General features: G+C 69.6%; 6 protein-coding genes across 6 annotated transcripts in view; 5 read left to right on the top strand and 1 right to left on the bottom strand.

The window, feature by feature from the left end:
* Positions 1-763, top strand: part of AURANDRAFT_70605 (hypothetical protein) — a gene marked incomplete at both ends in the record, with an annotated part of 3211 nt that extends 2448 nt beyond the window's left edge. Inside the window, one exon of the mRNA XM_009034182.1 lies at positions 66-763. Coding sequence (XP_009032430.1) covers positions 66-743 — 678 coding nt within the window. The remainder of the gene's footprint in view (positions 1-65) is intronic.
* Positions 764-922: 159 nt separating this feature from the next.
* AURANDRAFT_70035 (hypothetical protein) lies at positions 923-2847 on the top strand (the record flags this gene model as incomplete). Its single annotated transcript, XM_009034183.1, has 3 exons — positions 923-1387; positions 1415-1785; positions 1953-2847. The coding sequence occupies 3 exons, from the start codon at positions 923-925 to the stop codon at positions 2836-2838; spliced, it is 1722 nt and encodes a 573-aa protein (XP_009032431.1).
* Positions 2848-8132: 5285 nt separating this feature from the next.
* On the top strand, positions 8133-9707 carry AURANDRAFT_35989 (hypothetical protein; the record flags this gene model as incomplete). Its single annotated transcript, XM_009034184.1, has 2 exons — positions 8133-8936; positions 9122-9707. 2 exons carry the CDS (start codon positions 8205-8207, stop codon positions 9698-9700), a joined length of 1311 nt encoding a protein of 436 aa, XP_009032432.1.
* A 976-nt stretch (positions 9708-10683) lies between these two features.
* On the top strand, positions 10684-11769 carry AURANDRAFT_19080 (hypothetical protein; the record flags this gene model as incomplete). Its single annotated transcript, XM_009034185.1, has 1 exon — positions 10684-11769. The coding sequence occupies one exon, from the start codon at positions 10684-10686 to the stop codon at positions 11767-11769; it is 1086 nt and encodes a 361-aa protein (XP_009032433.1).
* A 211-nt stretch (positions 11770-11980) lies between these two features.
* Positions 11981-12175, bottom strand: AURANDRAFT_16909 (hypothetical protein; the record flags this gene model as incomplete). Its single annotated transcript, XM_009034310.1, has 1 exon — positions 11981-12175. A coding segment is annotated over one exon (195 nt), but the record flags the coding sequence as incomplete, so codon positions are not given.
* A 1294-nt stretch (positions 12176-13469) lies between these two features.
* On the top strand, positions 13470-16512 carry AURANDRAFT_60869 (hypothetical protein; the record flags this gene model as incomplete). Its single annotated transcript, XM_009034186.1, has 3 exons — positions 13470-14533; positions 14678-14997; positions 15074-16512. The coding sequence occupies 3 exons, from the start codon at positions 13470-13472 to the stop codon at positions 16510-16512; spliced, it is 2823 nt and encodes a 940-aa protein (XP_009032434.1).
* Between the last annotated feature and the right edge of the window lie 2470 nt (positions 16513-18982).

An 18982-nucleotide genomic window follows, 5' to 3' on the forward strand; every position in this document is an offset into this window, starting at 1 on the left:
GCGTGCGCGCGGACGACGTCGGCCGCTGCCTCGCGCGCCGCGGGCTCGCGCTGGACCGCGACGAGGTGCACCGCGTCTACGGCGCCCTCGGCGGCGCGCGGCGCCGGCCCCTGGACCGCGGGACGCTCGGCGCGTTCTTCGGCAACGAGCTCGCGACCGGCGGCCACCGCCTCGACGACAGGCAGGTCGACTGGGTCCACGCGGCGCTGACGCACGCGGCGGCGGCGAACGAGGGCGGCGAGGCCTTCACGCCCGGCGAGCTCAAGGAGGCCGTCGAGCGCGCGGACCGCGACGCGGACGTCGCCGCGGCGCGCTCCGGCGGCAAGGCGACGCGCGGCCGCGGGTCCTGGGTCTACTCCGCCGCCGCGTGGCTCGCCCGCGTCGACGTGCCCCTGGACGCGTTCCTCAAGGCCGCGGCGGCGTCGCCCATCTGCGCGTCGGACGCGGACCTGGCCGCGTGCCGCCGCGCGTTCGTCGCATCCCCCGAGCTCGCGGACGCGTTCTGCCGGACCTACGACTTCGCGACGCCCGTCGTCGACGCCATCGTCGACGACAGCCACGTGCCGCTCTACGAGGACTGCCTCGCGCCCGCGACGCACTGGGACGCGCGGCGCGTCGCCGCGAGCCAGCGGCGCCTCTACGGCGCGGCGGCGTGCGCGGCGCCGTTTCGAAACGGCGAGCGCGACGCCAGGGCCAAGGCCGACGCCGCGGACCTCGCGCGCTACCTCGACCTCGCCATCTGAATAAGGAGCACTCACTCGTGACCTCGCGCGCACGCACGTCGGAGCATCCTCGGCTCCTTTCAAGATCTTGCACCTCGAAGGACGCCTAGGCCTACGCCTGCGGGAGGACTCGCGGCCGCGGCCGCGGCCGCGCTGCGGGCATTGATGATGAAGTCGTGGATCTTCGCTGAGCCGAGACGATGGAGCTGCTCCTCAAGGTCGCACTCGCAACGCTCTGCGCAACCTCGTGCAGCGGCCTCCGCGCACCAGCGCCGCGCCTCCGTGCCACAACAACGCGCGTCGCCGGGTCGCGCGTCGTCGACGGGTCCCTCGACGTCGACTGCCTCGTCGTCGGCGGCGGCATCAGCGGCTGCTCGCTGGCGCACAACCTGCACCGGGGCGGCGTCGACGTCGTGCTCGCCGAGGCGCGGGACTACCTCGGCGGCAACGTGATCTCCCGCGAGGCGGACGGCTTCGTCTGGGAGGAGGGCCCCAACTCCTTCGCGACGCAGCCGTCGATCGTCCGCATCGCGCACGAGCTCGGCATCGACGGCGACCTCGTCTTCGCCGACGAGTCGCTGCCGCCCTGGGTGAACCACGGCGGCAAGCTCCACCCGCTGCCCAAGGGCCGGGGCGGCAAGGGCCCCCAGGGGCAGCTGGAGCTCGTCTTCGGGCCGAACGGCGTGCTCAAGTTCGCGCTCGCGGGCGAGCTCTTGTCCTGGCCGGGGAAGATCCGCGCGGGCGTCGGCGCCTTCCTCGGCCACGCGCCGGCGCCGGCGACCGGCGAGGAGACGATCCGGGAGTGGGTGACGCGGATTCTAGGGGAAGAAGTCTTCCTGCGGTGCATCGACCCGTTCGTGTCCGGGGTCTACGCGGGCGACCCGGAGACGCTGTCCATGAAGGCGGCGCTGCCGAAGATCGCGCGCATCGAGCGCTACTCTTATGATATTGAGTGGAACAAGTTCGGCGCGCTCTTCTACGGCGGCCTGGCGCGCCAGGTCGAATTGACGAAGGAGCGGAAGGCGGCGCCGCCGGATCCCGGGCAGGACAAGAGTGATTCAACGTCGCTTCAACGTGAGTGTTCCGCGCGCGCGCGTTCTGGAAAAAGCATCCACGCTTCGAGACCGTTCCGATAGATGATCGCTCGTCCAAAAATCAGCCGAAACGAGTGGAAAACGGCCGAGATCGGAGCCTTTGAAGTTGGGAATTTTGCACCCTTGTCCTGCCCAGGCCGGATCCCGCGTGGGTCGACTTCGAGTACGGCAACCCGGGCTCCTTCAAGAAGGGTCTGGCGACGCTGCCCCGGGCCATCGCCGCGGAGCTCGGCCAGCCCCACGACGCCGCGGAAGTCAACGGCGACGCGCGCGCGAAGCTCGGGTGGCGGCTCACGGGCGTCGAGAAGACGGCAACGGGGTACGCGGCGGCCTTCGACACGCCCGACGGCGCCGTGGCCGTGACCTGCCGGTCCCTCGTGTCGACGGCGCCGGCCCACGCGTTGAAGGGCGTCTTCGACGACGTACTGCCCGGCGCGAAGCCCCTCTTCGAGGAGATCCGGAAAAACATCGGAAGAGACGCGGGCGTCTACCACCCGCCGGTCTGCGCGGTCACCGTCGCCTACCCGAAGTCGGCCTTCAAGGACGTGGAGCTGCCCAACGGCTTCGGGAACCTGCGGGACCTGCCGGGCTTCGGGTCGCTGAACCCGCGGACCGAGGGCGTCCGGACGCTCGGTACTTTATGGTCGTCTTCCCTCTTCCCCGGCCGCTGCCCGCCGGACTACAACGTGCTCCTCAACTACATCGGCGGCTCGCGGGACGTCGGCCTCGCGGACCTCGACGAGGCCGCCATCGTCGACGAGGTCGACAAGGGCTGCCGCGCGGTGCTTTTAGCCGACGGCGCGCCGCCGCCCAAGGTCCTCGGCGTCAAGCTCTGGCCCACGGCCATCCCCCAGTACGAGCTCGGCCACCTCGACATCATCCGGAGGCTCGAGGACGCGGAGAAGACGACGCCGGGCCTCTACGTCTGCGGCAACTACAAGTCGGGCGTCGCGTTCCCCGACTGCGTCACCTTCGGCTACGACCACGCCAAGGAGGTCGCCGCCTTCCTCGCGTCCAAGTAACCCTAGGCGACAAACGCCCGGCGGCCATGGGGCAGGCGCCGCCGTTGGACAGCTTCTGGTGCTCCTCGCACGTCTCCGTCCCGTTCCGCGCGGGGCACGCGTCGGGGCAGTGCGCGTCGCCGGACCGGCAGCCGCAGGCCACGGGGCAGAAGTAGCTCAGGGGCTTGACGGGGTGGTAGGTGCCGCCGCCCGTGCACGGGTTGATGGCGAAGACGTAGGGCGGGTACGCGTAGTCCTCCGGATAGCGGAGCGAGAGCCAGTCGGCGCCGAGGTACGCGCAGCCGTTCTTCGCGACGGCGCTGTAGTAGAAGAGCGCGCTCGTCTCCCAGTCCAGGGGCCACTCCGTCGCGACGGTGAGGATGTCCGCGACGACGGCCTGGAACGTCGCGTCGTCGACGGCCGCGTCCTCGCAGGCCAACGCCCGGCGCCGCTCGAGGTAGGTCCCCGCGCGCATGCACTGGTCGCCGCAGCCGCTCTCCGGTAAAAAAAGCGCGAGCGCGCTCTTCGGGTCGTCGCAGCCGCAGGTCAGAGGGCACATCTGCCGCGCGCGGATGCCGAGCGTCGACACGAGGCCGCAGAACGGCGCGAACGTGCTGCAGTAGGGGTGCACGCACGCGTCCGTCGCCTCGTCGCACATGGGGCTCCAGTCGCTCGCGCAGCCCGCGTGGTCCGGCGGCGCGCCGCCGCACGCATTCGGGTTCCGCTCCCAGAGCTCCGCGTTTGCGACGTCGGAGAGCGCGCCCCTTATCAGATCCGAGTAGCCGCCGTCGAAGGACATGGTGTCGTAGCACGACGGGTTCCAGAGCCGCGTCGCGTCCTCGGCGCGCTCCGTCGACTTCTTGACCACGGAGAAGACGCCCGCGTCCACGGACGGGACCTGGAGCCGCTGCGCGAGGCAGCACGCTGGCCCGTCGTCGACGATCTTCTGGATCGGAACCTCGGCGTCGTAGTCCCACCTACCAAGCATGTCGGTAACGATTTCTCTTCATTTTCCCGGTGAAAATCTCTCGAAAATCGTCACCGCCACAGGACGCCGAGTCCCACTCGAAGCACGAGTCGTAGGGGCAGTCCTCGACCTCGACGCGGCCGTGCTGCTCGATGACGGCGTCGACGGACCGCTGGAGGTACGTCCGCTTGTCCTGGTCGCCGTACAAATCCCCGAAGTTGACGTCGCGCGAAAAGTGGACGTCGTCGACGGTCTCGGGGAACCCCCAGGCCGGGACGCCCGCGCCGTCCGTCGTGAACACAAAGTCCTGGTCGCCGCCGCAGATCGCGTCGCGCGCGTTCTTTAAGATTCGCGTCTGCGGCCCGAGCTCGAGAACGACAAAGTACGCGATGAGCGCCGCCACGAAGACGTTCGTCGCGAGCGTCTCGCCGTCGACGCCGCCGAGGCCCCGCGACGACCACTCGGCGCGCTTGAGCGGCCGCAGGCCCTCGACGCGCGCCTTCGCCGCCCGGGGCGCGAGCGCCTCGAAGATCAATTCGTCGACGGAGACGACGAACTCGAGCGCGACGGCGTTGAGGAGCAGGTCGCTGAGCGACACCGTGTAGCAGAGCCAGCGGCAGCCGTAGACGAGGATCACCGCGGCGACGGCGAAGCGGATCGCGAGCGTCGTCGCCGCGAACGCAAGGCGCGCGCGTGAGATCGCGAGCACGTCGAAGGTGTCGTCGTCCGGGTCGTCCTCGTCCTCGCGGTGGCGCCCGAGCTCCGTCGTCGCGCCGCGGGGTAGCGCGCCCACGGCGTCGAGCAGCTCCACGGCCGCCCGGAGCTCCTTGACCATGGTCAGCGTGAACGCGACGAGGCACGCGGCCGCCATCCAGGGCCCCGCGGGCCAATCGTTGTCGTCGATGTCGCCCAGGTAGGCCGCGAGCTGCGCGTACTGGGCCTGCTGCGTCGCCGCCACCTCGAGGCCCGCGTCGCCGGAGCAGACGCGGTGCGCGAGCGAGTGCTGCCCGTCGTAGAACGAGACGTCGTGCGCGATCGTGCGCCGCCAGTTCACCAATTCCTCGACGGTGCCGTCGTCGTAGGCCGACGACGACCCGAGGTCCCGCATGACGATGTAGCAGAAGAAGACCTGGAGCGCGACGTTGAGCGCGTAGAGCAGCAGCAGCAGCGCGGCCTCGGCCCGCGACGACCCGAAGCTGACGACGAGGGGGATGGACCAGCATGACGCGTGGACCTCGGCGTGGGCGGCGACGACCTCCTCGGCGCCCTCGCGCTTGCCGGCGGCCCGCATGTCCTCGCGCGCGGGCGCGGGCGCGTCGCCCTTCAGCGCCGCGAGCTCGTCGCGGAAGGCCGCGAGCTCCTTGCGCATCGCGGCGAGCTCCTGCGCGGCGTCGCCGTCGTCGCCGACGTGGGGCACGGCCGCGAAGCCCACGTCCTGCGGGGCCGCGTCGAAGATGCTGCCACACTCCATTTGCTACGGCGTTTTACTGCGTGCTGCGTCGAAGAGGCTGCCCAAAGCCCGCCATCGACTGCGAGAATATCGAGAATTTTGATTCATGAATTCAGCTTCTTCAAGGAGCAGCCGAAGTGCTGTTTCAAACGATGGAGGAGCGCTAAAGGGCAGCCCTCTTGGCTGGACGCCATGGCGATGAGCGACGCCTACATGAAATTGAGCCGGTACCTGCCGACGTCCGTGTGCCTGCGGAACGCGACGGAGGCCTGGGACGAGATCAGCGGCGACCGGTCGCGCGTCGAGGCCGAGCGGCGCCAGCGCGAGGCCACGGCGTTCACGGAGCGCATGTGCGAGCTCAACCACGCCTGCCTCCTCCTCGCGTCGGACCTCTGGATCGACGAGGTGGAGAAGTCGACGCACGTCTTCGCGGTGCCGTCGGCGTACGTGTGGATGACGCCGGCGTGCGCGGCGGCGCTCCGGCGGACGGCGCGCGCGTGCAGCCACGCGGGCGACCGCGACGGCTTCGTCGACGACGTCCTCGCGGAGATCCCGCGCGCGGAGAAGTTCGTGAGCCGGCGGCTCCGCGTCGGCCGCGCCATGGCCGTGCGGCTCCAGGCCTTCGTCCGGGGTTTGGCCGCGCGCGCGCGCGTCCGGCGCTGGCTCCTGGCCAAGTTCGAGAAGCGCACGACGGACGCGGGCCGCGTCGTCTATGTGGACGTCGACGTCGAGCGCGAGCAGGCCGAGGCCGCGGCCCAGGGCGAGGGCGGCGGCTTCGACATGCTCCAGATGAAGTCCGCGCGGCCGCTCAAGCGCGCGAAGCCGCCCCTGGCCCTCAAGCGCGAGCCGAACCTGGGCACGCCCCGCGCCGTCACGCGGCGCCTCGACAAGGAGCGGGCGCGCGGCGACGCGGCCCTCGCGCGCGACGCGGCGACGCGGCCCGCGAACGCCGCGCGGGCCGCCGCGGAGAAGGACCGCCTCGACAGCCTCTACGAGCTCGCCCAATTATTGAACGCCCTCGAGGCGGCCTACCGCTTCCTCGGGCGCAAGCTCAACGGCGCCCGCTTCCTCAAGCCGCCGAAGAAGAAGGAGGCCGACGACGCGCTCGCCGTCGACGACCGCGCGATCGCCGAGGCGAAGCACAGGGCAGGAAAAGAGTGATTCAAGTTCGCTTCAACGTGAGTGTTTTCGCGCGCGCGCGTTCCAGAAAAAGCATCCAAGCTTCGAGAACGCTCCGAGAGATGATCGCTCGTCCAAAAATGAGCCGCAACGAGTGGAAAGCGACCGAGATAGGAGCCTCCAAAGTTGGGAATGTCGCACTCTTTTCCCGCCCAGGCGAAGAAGAAGAAGCGCGCGGAGTACCGCATCATCTTCAACCGCTACGACGAGGACCGCGGCGGCACGGTCGACGCCGACGAGCTCGACGCCGTCTTCCAGGACATGGGCAAGGTCCTGCCCAAGGAGGAGATCGACGCGATGCTCCTCGAGTACGCGGTCACGGACGCGGAGCACGACGAGGTCTACTTCGACGAGTTCTGCACCATGCTCGAGGCGCTCGACGCCAAGGAGAAGAAGGAGCAGCAGCGCCTCGAGGAGCGCGCGGCGCGCGAGGCGGCGAAGCACCGCGCGTTCGCCGCGCTCGCCGCGCCGGCGCGGCCGCCCGACGACGGCGCGCGCGCGGGCGCGCTCGCGCGGCTCGGCGACGCCGTGCTCGCCAAGCTCGAGGGCGAGGCCGGCGCGGAGACGGAGAAGAAGGAGGCGGCGGCGAAGACGCCGCCCTGGGGCGACAAGGTGCCGACGTGCTTCACGAGAAGGGGCGGCAATCTCGAGGGGTCGCTCGACGACGAGGGCGAGCGGAAGCGCCGGGGCCCGCGCGCGGCCAAGGGCGGCGACGACGACGCCAAGGGCTTCGGCCACCGGGGCTCGGGGGACACGCTCAAGCAGCGCTGGGCGAAGAACACGGAGGTGGCCGTCTTCCGGGACTGCCTGCGGCTGTGTGGAATTCAACCACTGGTTTGGGTGGTCCTGACCAAGCTTCAGAATTCTCTAGCTCGGTCACATCGAAGTCGATTCGGCTGATTTTTGGATGAATCGATTGCTCTCGTCGAGTTCTCGAAGCACAGTCGAAGAGTACGGCGCAATCAGTTCGATTACGCGCATATTGAAGTCGGGTTGAAGATTTGAATTCCACACAGGCCTGCGGACCGCGACGGAGTGGCACTCGGCGTCCGACGCGCTCCGGCTCCTGCTCCAGTCCGCGCGCGCGCGCGCGGCGCTCGAGGACGGCGCCCGCGTCTACGCGGAAGCCCTCGCCTGGCCCGTGCGCGAGTGCTTCCCCGTGCCCATCGACGTCGTCAAGAAGGTCGACGTCTTCCCGCTCTGGAGCCGCTACGTCTGCGTGTTGGACGGCGAGGGCACGCTCACGGCCATGAGCCAGCGCGACGCCGCGGTCTGCCACGGGCCCGACTTTGTGCGGGACGCCGAGGACGTCGTCGCGTCCGTGCTCCAGAGCTTCGAGAACGCGCGGTCCACGTGGGCGCGCGTCGCCAAGGCCTACGACCGCCGCGAGCAGGGCAGCACAAGAGAGCGAAATTCCCAACTTCAAAGGCTCATATCTCGGCCATTTTCCACTCGTTTTGGCTGATTTTTGGACGAGCGATCATCTCTCGGAACGGTCTCGAAGCGTGGATGGTTTTTCCGGAACGCGCGTGCGCGGAACGATCACGTTGAAGCGACGTTGAATCACCCTTGTGCTGCCCAGGCCGCGAGGCGCGCGAGGTGGCCGCGGAGCTGCTCAAGGCCCAGGAGGGCGACGGCGGCGGCGGCGTCACGGACGCGTTGATGGACCTCGACGGCCAGGGCGAGTCCAAGGAGGAGAAGGAGCAGCGCATGCGCGCCATCTTCGACAAGTACGACGACGACGGCGGCGGCTCCGTGGACGCGGAGGAGCTCGAGGCCGTCTTCAAGGACATGGGCATCGAGGTGCCCGAGCCCGACGAGATGCAGGACATGCTCGAGGAGTTCTCCGGCGGCAAGGCCGAGGTCGAGTTCGAGGAGTTCTGCCTCATCGTCGACGCGCTCGAGCAGGACGACACGGCGAAGATGAAGCGCATCTTCGACAAGTACGACGCCGACGGCGGCGGCACCATGGACGCCGAGGAGCTCGAGCAGATCTTCGCCGACCTCAAGATGCCCCTCACGTCGCAGCAGATCGAGGACGCCGTCGAGGTCCACTCGGAGGGCGAGGGCGAGGTCAACTTCGAGCAGTTCACGGAGATGGTCAAGGCCCTCAAGGACGTCAAGGTGCGGCGCATCGCCGTCGACGCCGTGTTGCGCGACTTCCAGCCCGACGACACGAGCCCGTCGACCAAGGTCTTCGCGACGGCGAAGCTCTTCGACACGGGCGAGGAGGTCAACGTCGCGACGCGCGCGCGGCGCATCTTCGACAAGTACGACGAGGACGGCGGCGGCACCATCGACTCCGAGGAGCTCGCGGCCATCTTCGCGGACATGGGCGTCGACGTCGGCACGGAGGACATCGAGAACTTGATCGGCGAGTACGGCGGCCAGGAGGGCGTCGACGAGGACACGGGCATGATCACGGAGATCAACTTCGACGAGTTCGTCAACATGGTCGCGGCGCTGCCGCCGACCTACGAGGTGCCGTCCATCGCAAAACGGTGCCGCGACTACGCGGACGAGGTCGCGGAGCGGCGCGGGACGAGCGCGCGACGTTCCCAACTTCACGGGCTCGGCCGTTTTCCACTCGTTTCGGCTGATTTTTGGACGAGCGATCATCCCTCGGAGCGATCTCGTGGATGCTTTTTTTGGAACGCGCGCGCGCGAAACACTCACGTCGAAGCGACGTCGAATCGCCCCGTTCCCAGGTCGCGGAGCAGCTCGGCGACATGCGCGACGACGACGACCGGTTCCTGCCGCCCGCGCCGGACTGTTTGCTGGTGGACGTCTTCGTGGACAGCGCCAAGAGCCAGCAGCAGCGCGACCGCGAGCTCGCGCGCGCCGGCGTGCCCGTGAGCGGCACGCCGTCGACGAAGCCCTACGTCGTGTCGGTGACGCCATTATTGCTCGACGCGCGGCTCCGGAAGTCCACGTTCCCGGCGCCGGACCTCGGGCTCTTCGCCATCACGGAGACGGAGGCGCTGAAGGGCATCCGCGTCAAGCCGCCGACGCCCCGGGACAAGCGCGGCAACGTCATCGAGAAGAAGAAGAAGAAGGCGCCCAAAATGGTGATCAACCCGGAGACGGGCGAGGAGGAGGAGGAGGACGACGACGACCCGAGCGAGTACGGCTGGAAGGAGGCCGACGCCGCGGGCGTGAAGGTCTTCCGGCACAAGATCGACAGGGGCCGCGTCTTCGAGTTCCGATGCCGCGACGCGCCGCGGAGCGTCCGCGCGCTCCAGGACGCGCTCGAGCCGCGCGACGACGGCGGCGGCCACTTTATCTAGCACCCCTTCGTCGCGAAGTCGAGGGACGCGAGCACGGCCGCGGCGACGACCGCGGGGGGGTGGTCGTCCGCGAGGGACGTCGACGGCGCGTAGAACTGGACGGCGGGCTCGCGCGAGAACGGCTCCGTGCCCGCGAAGGCCTCCCAGGCCTGGAAGTGGGGCGCGGCGGCGTGGGCCTCGAAGCCCGCCTTGCCGACGAAGGACTCCTGGAAGTGGAACGTGCCCGGCTCCGTCGCGGACTCGCCCCAGCAGTAGCGCAGGTTCCGCGGCTCCTTGAGCGTGCCCGCCGCGTTCGCGCGGATGCACTCGAGGAACTGGGCCACGCGGTCGGCCTTGACGGCGAGCTCGACGTTGAGGTTGTAGCGGTCCACGGCCGGCGCGGCCGTCCGCGCGAGCTTCGCGAAGCCGTCCAGCCCCTGCTTCTCGAAGCCGCCGGCGACGAGCGACCCGTAAGTCTTCTGCAGCGGCTCGGGCAGGCGCGCGGGGCCGGCGCGCTGCATGGTCAGGCCCAGGGCGAGCTTGAGCGACGCCTCGGAGATCCGGCCCTCCTTGGCGGCGGCGAGGTAGTCGACGCGCTGCGCCTCCGTCGCGAGGGCGCCGCGCAGCTTCGCGGCCTCGTCGTGGGCCTTGCCGTTGGCGCTACCCCAGTTCCAGGCCGGCGAGCCCCAGGACATGGCGGCGTCGAAGGCGGCGGCGCTCGTGACGAGGAGGGAGAGGAGGCGCATGCAAGACGACGACGAGCGTGGCCGACGGCTTGCGAGAGCACGAATGTGGCGAGACGTTGTTGAAGACAAGTTGATGAAGTGTTGGTGGTCTTGAAGGCGATGGAGTGAGCTTTTCCCGCTTAAACGCAGCCCCGCTTGCTCGTTTTGCAGCCGATGGCCGGGCACGCGATGCCCGACCGCCTCGTCGAGGTCGGCTACCAGCCGTCCCCTTACCGCAGCGTGCGCTACGCCCTGCCGGAGAAGCGGGCGCGCTGCGCCATGCTGCGCATGCTGCTGTCGTGGCGCGCGTCGCTCTGGAAGGCCGTCTGGCGCGAGCTCGCCGTCTGGCTCTTCCTCTACTTCGCGCTGTCGCTGGCCTATCGAGTGGCGATGACCGAGGACCAGCGCCACGTCTTCAACCGTATTTGTAGTTATAGCATCTACTACACGAGCGCGTTCAACTTCGGGTCGCTGAGCCTCTTCCTCGGGTTCTACGTGTCCTACGTGAGCACGCGCTGGTGGCAGATGTACACGACGCTGCCGTACATCGACACCATGGCGAACGCCTTGAAGGCGTGCACGGCCGACGACGGCGCGACCACGAAACGCGTGATCAAGTACTGCCAGCTGTGCTATTTGGTGACGTGCCGGTCCGTGTCGCGGCACGCGCGCGCGCTCTACCCGCGGCTCGAGGACTGCGCGCGCGACGGCTGGCTCGACGCGGCGGACCGCGACGCCTTCGAGGCCGTGAGTCGCGAGCTGCCGCACGGTTCAGCGTGGTGGATCCCCATCATGTGGAGCGCGTCGCTCCTCAAGGACGCGCGCGCGTCCGGCGCCGTCGCGTCCGACCAGGCGCTCACGTTCCTCACGCGGGAGCTCCTGAACTTCCGGTCGCAGTGCGGCCGCATGCTCGACTTCGACATGATCGGCGTGCCCCTGCTGTATACGCAGGTCGTCACCGTGGCTTGCTACTCCTACTTCGTCTTCTGCCTCGTGGGCCGGGCCCAGTACACGCGCCCTCGCCAGCTCGGCGACCCCATCGATTTGTATTTCCCCTTCTTCTCCGCCGTGGAGTTCGTGTTGATCATCGGCTGGCTCAAGGTCGCGTCGAAGATGCTCGACCCCTACGGCCAGCGCTGCCTGCTCACGTTCGACGCCACGGACGCGACCTTCGACCTCATCTGGGTGCTCATGCGGAACCGCGAGGTCGGCGACGCCATCGTCAACTTCGGCCACCCGAAGGCCGCGCCGCGCGGGGACCCGTGGCCGCCGGCCGGCTTCGCGCGAACGCCCGAGGCGGAGGCCGTCCTCTGCGACGGCGAAGGGACGCCCGCGCGGCGGGGCTCGCCGCTCATGGTCGTCTAGGACGAACGGGATAACCTGCCACGGGTCGTAAGTCGAAGCGGATGCACCCGGTCTGGAATTCAACGCAAACGCGCCGCGACCACCATCGTTGTTACTCCGCCGACGGCGCCGACGGCGCGGGCGCGGGGGCGGGCGCGGCCGCCTCGGCCCAGGGCAGCGGGTTCGCGGCCATCCACGTCTTCTGCTCGGCGGTGAGGGGCTCCAGGGGCGCGAGGTCGCGGAGCTCCAGCGTGTAGATGAGCGTCGCGTCGGGCGGGATGACGCCGCCGACGGCCTCGGTGCCCTGCTTGCCGTAGGCGAGGTTCGGCGGGACGATGACGATGCGCTTCTCGCCGGCCTGCATGTCCATGACGGCCTCGTCGAAGCCCGGGATCGACGCCGCGACGCCGAGCGTGAAGACCTCGGGCCGCGGCGCGGCGCTCGCCTTGGTCCCGGCGACGTAGAGCGGCGGCTTGCCGTCGACGGCCGCGCGGAGCACGTAGTCGAGGAGGACGGTCTGGCCGCGCTGGGGCTTGGGCCCGGCGCCGGCGCGGTCGATGACGTAGCGCAGGCCCGACTTCGTCGACAGCTCCGGCGGCGGCTTCGGCGCGCCGCCGCCGGGCGCCGCGGCGCTCGCGGGGAGGCTCGCGGGGAGGCTCGCGCCGATGCACGTCGCCAGGCCGCCCTTGACGACGGTCGCGCGGCTGCGGAGTTGCAGCGCGTCCGCCGACACGACCAGCAGCGCCAGCACCGATGCAATCTTTGCCATAGCCGAGATAGCCATCGCGATCTGCGGCAAGCACTGCATCGAGCCGGGCGTGCCGCCGCCGCAAATGTGCAGCATGGAGCCCAGCATGGTCCCCGTCCACGGCGACGAGGCCGCCTTTCTCGATCAAATGAACGAATGGTTCGCCTCGGGCGCGCCTGGTGGCTTGAGCGCGGTATGTGTGTTTCACTTCCTGAACCCGGGCTGTGCGTACCTCAGAAAAGAGGACCTAGCCGCGGACATGTGGGACGAGTGTACTCAAAAGACACGCCTGAACCACGCCGTGTTTATGGGTTGGTGCTCTGCGATCAAGTGGCTCATACAACACGACGCCGATGTGAACACACACACATTACCCCACCCAAAAAAAACACCACTGCACAGGGCCGCGCAATATGGCCAATGCGCCGCTGCGGCAACACTGCTCTATGCGGGTGCTCGAATAGAGGCGCGCGACGAAACGCCATGGCAGAGAACCCCACTGCTCACCGCTGCTTTCTTCGACCGCTGCCGCATGTGTAAGCTCCTCCTCAGTCGGGGCGCTCGGCTCGACGCGGTCGATGCGGACGGTAGAGATGCCGTGGGCGTCGCGGAAGTTTATGATGCCGATGACGCGTACGTTCTCCTCGCCGCCGTGCGCGCGGCCGGGGGCTGGGCTGCCCACCTGGCCCAGCCGCGCGCCGCGCTCCTCGCGTTCCGACGGAATCTGCCGATGCTCCGCCGCCGCGGTCTGTCGAGCGTGCGCGCGCACGAGCGCCTCTTCGTCGAGGTGCCTGAAGACGTGTTCACGCACGTGCTTGCGTTCTGGCGCAGCGACCGCGACTCCGACTACTAAGAGGATCCTGTGAGAACCTCGATCGATATCAACTCGTACTGCTCGTTGAACTGCATCTTGCCTCGCAATTGCAAGTCCAGGTGCGAAGCATGGGCTGCTTCTAGCTAATCACACACAGCAATGCGGCTGCTGCTCGCGGCGCTCGTCGCGACGCGCGCCGCGCCGCGGCGCGCGCAGGTCACGCTGGAGATGATGGTCCACTTCGCGAGCCGCGGCTGGATGAAGGTCCCCGGGCTGGCACCCGAGCTCGCCGACGTCGCCGTCGAAGGCGCGCTGGACCGGGCCTTCGCGTCGACGCTCCGCGACTACGCGAACTACAGCCTCTTCTACCTCCGCGACAAGCACCACATCGCCGTCGAGTCCCACGACCACTTCGAGGCCTGCGGCGCGCTGAGCTTCTCGGACCTCGACGCGGCTGGCGGCGCGTACCGGTTCCTCGACCGGCTCCAGTGCTCCGTGCGCGTCGAGCGGGCCCTGGACCCGCGGAGCGCCCTGAGCCTGCCGTACTTCCAGGGCCTGAACGCGCACCGCCGCGAGCCGCGGCTCGCGGCGGTCGTCGAGGACGCGGCCCTCGGCGCGTTCGCGGCGTCGCTGCTGCAGTCGCCGCGCGTGCGGCTCTACCAGAGCGCGCTCTTCGTCAAGGATCCGGCCCACTTCAACAACGCCACGGGCTGGCACCGCGACCTCCAGTTCTGCCCCGTCGACGTCGCCGGCGGCGGCCTCGTCACGTTCTGGTGCCCCTACGGCCGGGCCCTCGAGGGCGGCGACGCGACGCTCGTCTTCGCGACGGGCAGCCACCGCGACGTGGGCTTCGAGCGCTGGTACGGCGACGCGCCGGAGGCCGTCGACGGCGTCCTCGCGCGGCGCTACCCGCTGGAGCGCGTCGCGGCGCTCGCCGTCGGCGACTGCACGGCGCACCACGGCTGGACCTGGACCCGCGCGCCGCCGCAGCGGCCGGACGGCAAAGCGCGGCGCGCCTTCGCCGTCTCCTACGTGACGGCCGAGGCGACGCCGCTGCCGGACCTCGCCGCGGCGGGCGCGCGGCGGGGCCGGCCCGCGTTCAACCCGGAGGACGAGCTCTCCTACGAGGCCTGGCTCCCGGACCTGCGCGAGGGCGCGGAGATCGACCACCCGCTCCTCCCCGTCGTCTTCGGGCCCGACGCGCCGCCGCGGAGGCCCGAGCTGTAAACACTTGAGGTCGACGTTGCACCAGAAACGCCTTCCCGGTCGCCGATGATCATGATGCGGCCGTGGGCTGCCCTGACGCTCCTCCTGCTCGGCTGCGCTTCTGCCGGCACGGTGTCCGGCACGGTGCGTTGGCGCCGGAGCCTCGGCGCCGGCGAGGAGGTCGCCGCGGCGCTCGTGCCCCTCGCGACGCGCACGGACGGCTCGCCGCTGCCGCTGGAGAAGCTGCGCGTCCAGGGCGCCTTCCTCTCCTACGGCGACGTGTCGCCCGCGGCGCACGACGTCGCGGCGACGCCCGCGGAAGACGACGGGGCCTACGCGTATCGGTTTGACGACGTGTCCGGCGCGTTCGCCGTCGTCGCCTTCGTGCGCCGCAAGGGCGCCGCGTGGATCGACTTCTCGCTGCCCCAGATGGGCTTCCACACGGGCGACGCCGAGTGCAACGAGCACAGCCACACGCAGCGTCCTGTGGCGGTGACGATTCTCGAGAGATTTTGACCGGGAAAACGATGAAAAATCGTCACCGTCACGCTTGGTAGGCCACACGGCGGTCTGCGCGCGGTCGCTCGTCGTCGGCGACGGCGCCCGCCTCGACGACGTCGACGTCGAGATCCGCCCGCTCGCGGCGATGCCCGCGCCGGCGCGCGTCGCCGCGCCCGGCAACGGCACGGGCTTCGGCGTCCTGCGCGTCCTCGACGGGGGCTACCACACGCTCGAGACCGCGGGCACGCCCTGGCAGCGCGGCTGGGCCCACGGCTACCTCCTCGCGGCGCAGATCTTGGACTTCTTCGAGTTCTTCGTTCTGGAGGACCGCGTCCGGGGCGCGCCCGCGGCGATCAAATCCCGCTATCCCGCCATCCGCGACGCCCTCGAGCGGCGCATCGCGCTGTCGCCGACGGCCGAGCGGAAGGTCCGGGGCATGCTCGCGGGCATGGCGGCGTCGGGCGCGAATCTGAGCACGTCCGTCGGTAATTTCGGCTACGGGGACCTGCTCGCCATCAACAACTACAACGACTTCTCGCGCATCCTCGAGCTCGACGGCCGGCCGGCGCGCCACGAGCGCGAGGACAGCTGCACGCAGTTCGTCTTCTTCGGGGACCTCACGGGCGGCGAGGGCACGATCGCGGGCCGCAACATGGATGGCGAGAACGACGTGCGCAAGGTCACGGTGCGGTCCCTCGTGCTCTTCGCCGACGCGGGCGCGAAGAAGGTCGTGCACGCCATGTGGCCGGGCTTCGTCGGCGCGTCGTCGGCCTTCAACGAGGACGGCACGTACCTCATGGAGAACGCGGGCTGCTCGCCGGCGCTCGAGCCGCTGGCCGCCGGCGCGACGGTCCCCTCGGAGCGCGACATGATCCTCGGGCTCTTGCAGGAGCCCGAGGCGGGCCTGGGCCTCCCGCGGCTGCCGACGCCCGGGGCCGCGCTCGCGGCCGTCGAAGAGCGGTGGGCCTCGAACGCGACCGGGGGTGCGTGCATCAGCGGCTGCATCCTGGTTTTCGCGCGGCCGTCCCTCGACCTCCCCGGCGACGCGGGCTGGATCATCGAGGGCGACCTCCGGGGCCACGCGGTCCGCGGCCCCGCGCAGCCCAACGTCGAGCCGTTCCAGCGAGAGGGCGTCATGGCCTCGAACCACTACTGGCGATACAACACGGACCCCCTGGACGTGCGGAACAACGGCTCCGCGCGCTGCAACGGCCAGGCGGCGACCTTCTCGTCGCTCTGGCGCTATGAGGCGGGCAAGAACCGCGTCGAGGCGCTCCTCCGCGACGCGGCCGCGGCGCGCGCGACGCCCGTCGACGAGGCAAAGATGCAGACGCTCTTGCGCACCGTGTCCCACGGCACGACGGAGCACAGCATCATCTTCCACCCCGACGACATGCGCTTCTCCATCTCCAAGGCCGCGCTCGACGCGCCCGCCAACGACGCGCCGGACCGGACCTGGACGACCTTCGCGTTCACGGACATGTTCTCTTCGTGATGGGCTTTAAGACCTTACTTCTCCGCCGGCTTCTCCGGGCATAGCACCCGTACGTGCGCTTTGAGCGCCGCGATGGCCGTCCGGCGCGCGGTCTCCTGCTTGGCCTTGCTGGCCTTGAGCGCGTTGTGGCCCGCGCCGTCGATCGCGACGACGGTCGAGGTCGCGCGGCAGGGCGCGTCCGCGAGGATGGCGTCCAGGGCCGCGGCGCCCGTCGGCGCGGCGGCGTCGCGCCACTTGTTCGTGCGGTTGAGGAACGGGTCGTTGGCGCCGCTGAGGAAGAGGACCTTCGCTTCCGCCGGGAGCGCGCGCGCGGCCGCGGCGCGGTCCGTCGTCGGCTTCGGCGGCGAGTCGCCGTAGAGCGGGTAGCTCTCGAGGATCGCGCCGTCGAGGACGACGTTCGCCGGCAGGTCGCGCGCCGCGGCGTGCTTGACGAGGAGCGCCGCGACGACGCGGCAGCCGAAGGAGTGGCCGACGAGCACGACGGGCGCGTCCGGCGCGTCCGCCGCCGCGCGCGACGCCGCGGCCTCGACGAGCGCGACGTTCGCGCCCATCTGCGACGGGAAGTTGCCGGCCCACTTGCCGCCGGCGATGGTGCAGGTGCGGCCCAGCGTGCCGAGCGCCGCGGAGAGGAGCGCGCAATCGCCGCCGCTGGCGCCTGGAGCCACGACGAAGGTCGGGCGCACGCGGGCCTGCTTCTTTGCATCATCAGGGCCGGCGTCGTCCGTCGGCTTGCGCTTGAGGAACTTGTCCATCGGTCTTAGATGACGCAGGTATCAAAGCGCAGACTGGCGGGTTTTGGACTCGGCCATACTCTGCCAAAAAGACTGATGCGCTTGCATAATAATTATTGCAGGCGTCGTCCCGGCCTGTCGCACGTGAGTGTCGGGGCGGGCAGCCGCACCAGCAAACATCATGTCGTCGCTGGGCGCTGCCCCGGTGGCGGGCGAAGCTCGAGAGCGTGGCCGGGGCCTACCCGTGGCTGGAGCTGCTGGTGGTGTGCGGGGAGGGGTTCTGCGCGCGCCTCCAGGGGTGTGAGTTAAAGACCGCAACCTCCACGGGATCACGTGAAAAGAATTACGAAATAACGATTTAACTAAAAGCGGAAGTATCCATGATTATTGGAAGTACCAGGTCCTCGCATCGAGACGAGGTTCATGACATTGTGTAGTAGCGCACCGCAAGCTCCGCACCTCGGTGACGGTTGAAAGGTAATGACTTCCGAGGTAAAGCAGAGCGCGACTTCGGCCCAGGAAATGGAGTCGATGCTGGGCAACTACTTGAGCGTGGCGAGAGAAGCGGCAGCGCAAGAGGCCGTGGCGTCTCTCCAAGCGGAGGTCAAGCGGGCTGCGGCGGAGAACCGAGCGGAGGTCGAGCGGGTTGCGGCGGAGAACCGAGCGCTCAAGGCGAAGCTCTCCGCCGTCGAGGCGCGATCCGAACTCGCGAGCCCGCGGAAGCCGTCAGGCGCGGGACCCGAGGAGAAGCACGCCGATGACGCGGAGGAGGCGCAGATGGTCAAGGTGCTCCGGGACTTCACGCCGCTGTGCAAGCTCGAGCCGGTGCAGCGGCTCGTCGCCGCTCCGGAGCTGAAGCGCACCGAGGGGTGGGTGCTGACGTCTCGTGCAAGTGCCGAGTCCGCCACCGCGCTTCGTCCGCTCGTCGCGGAGCTGGAAAACGTGATCGGCGAGGCGATGGCAGTGCGCCTCGGGGAGGCGAAGATCTACTCGCGCTGCGTCGCGGTCGTCGAGGAGGGCAACCGAGACTTCCGCGCGGTCTACAATTCGATGTGGACGACCATCGCCAATGCGGACGCCGAGGGCCTCGCCGCCTACTCCGCCGCCGTCGCGGAGCTCGCCCTCCCCGGCGCGGGCGCGAAGCAGCGTGCGGGGTGCGACGTCGTCGCGCTCTACGAGGACGCCGCGTGCGCGAAGCCCGGATACGACGCGCTCGTGAAAGACGTCGCCGCGCGCGTCCCCGCCGTCGAGCTCGAGCTGCCCGCGGGCCTGAAGTCGACCACGCGAATTGTCGAGAAGAGCCTCTTCCGCGTCGACGCGCCGCCCGGCACCGTCGACGGCGTCTTCGACGTCGTCCGGGGCATGCTCGTCGCCCCGTCGATGGGCGCCGTCGCCGCGGTGGTCAAAGCCTTCGGCTCGAACCCCCGCGTCGTCCTCACGCGCGTGAAGAACCGCTACGACGACGCCGCCGCGAGCGCCGGCGGCTGGCGCGACCTCATGCTCAACTTCTACCTCGCCGACGACGACGCGAAGCACGTGTGCGAGGTCCAGGTCGTGCACCGCCAGATGCTCGTCGCGCGCGAGGGCCTCTCGGGCCACAGCATCTACAATCGCGTGCGCAACGCCTCCGAGCTCTGCGAATACATGGTAAGCTGCATCGACCGCCTCGGATGGAAACCGGACGACGCGAGCCGCGCCGGCTTCTCGCGCAAGGACCAGATCATGCTCGGACTCGAGAC

The sequence above is a fragment of the Aureococcus anophagefferens genome, assembly GCF_000186865.1.
Source record: "Aureococcus anophagefferens unplaced genomic scaffold AURANscaffold_1, whole genome shotgun sequence".
Lineage (NCBI taxonomy): Eukaryota > Pelagophyceae > Pelagomonadales > Pelagomonadaceae > Aureococcus > Aureococcus anophagefferens.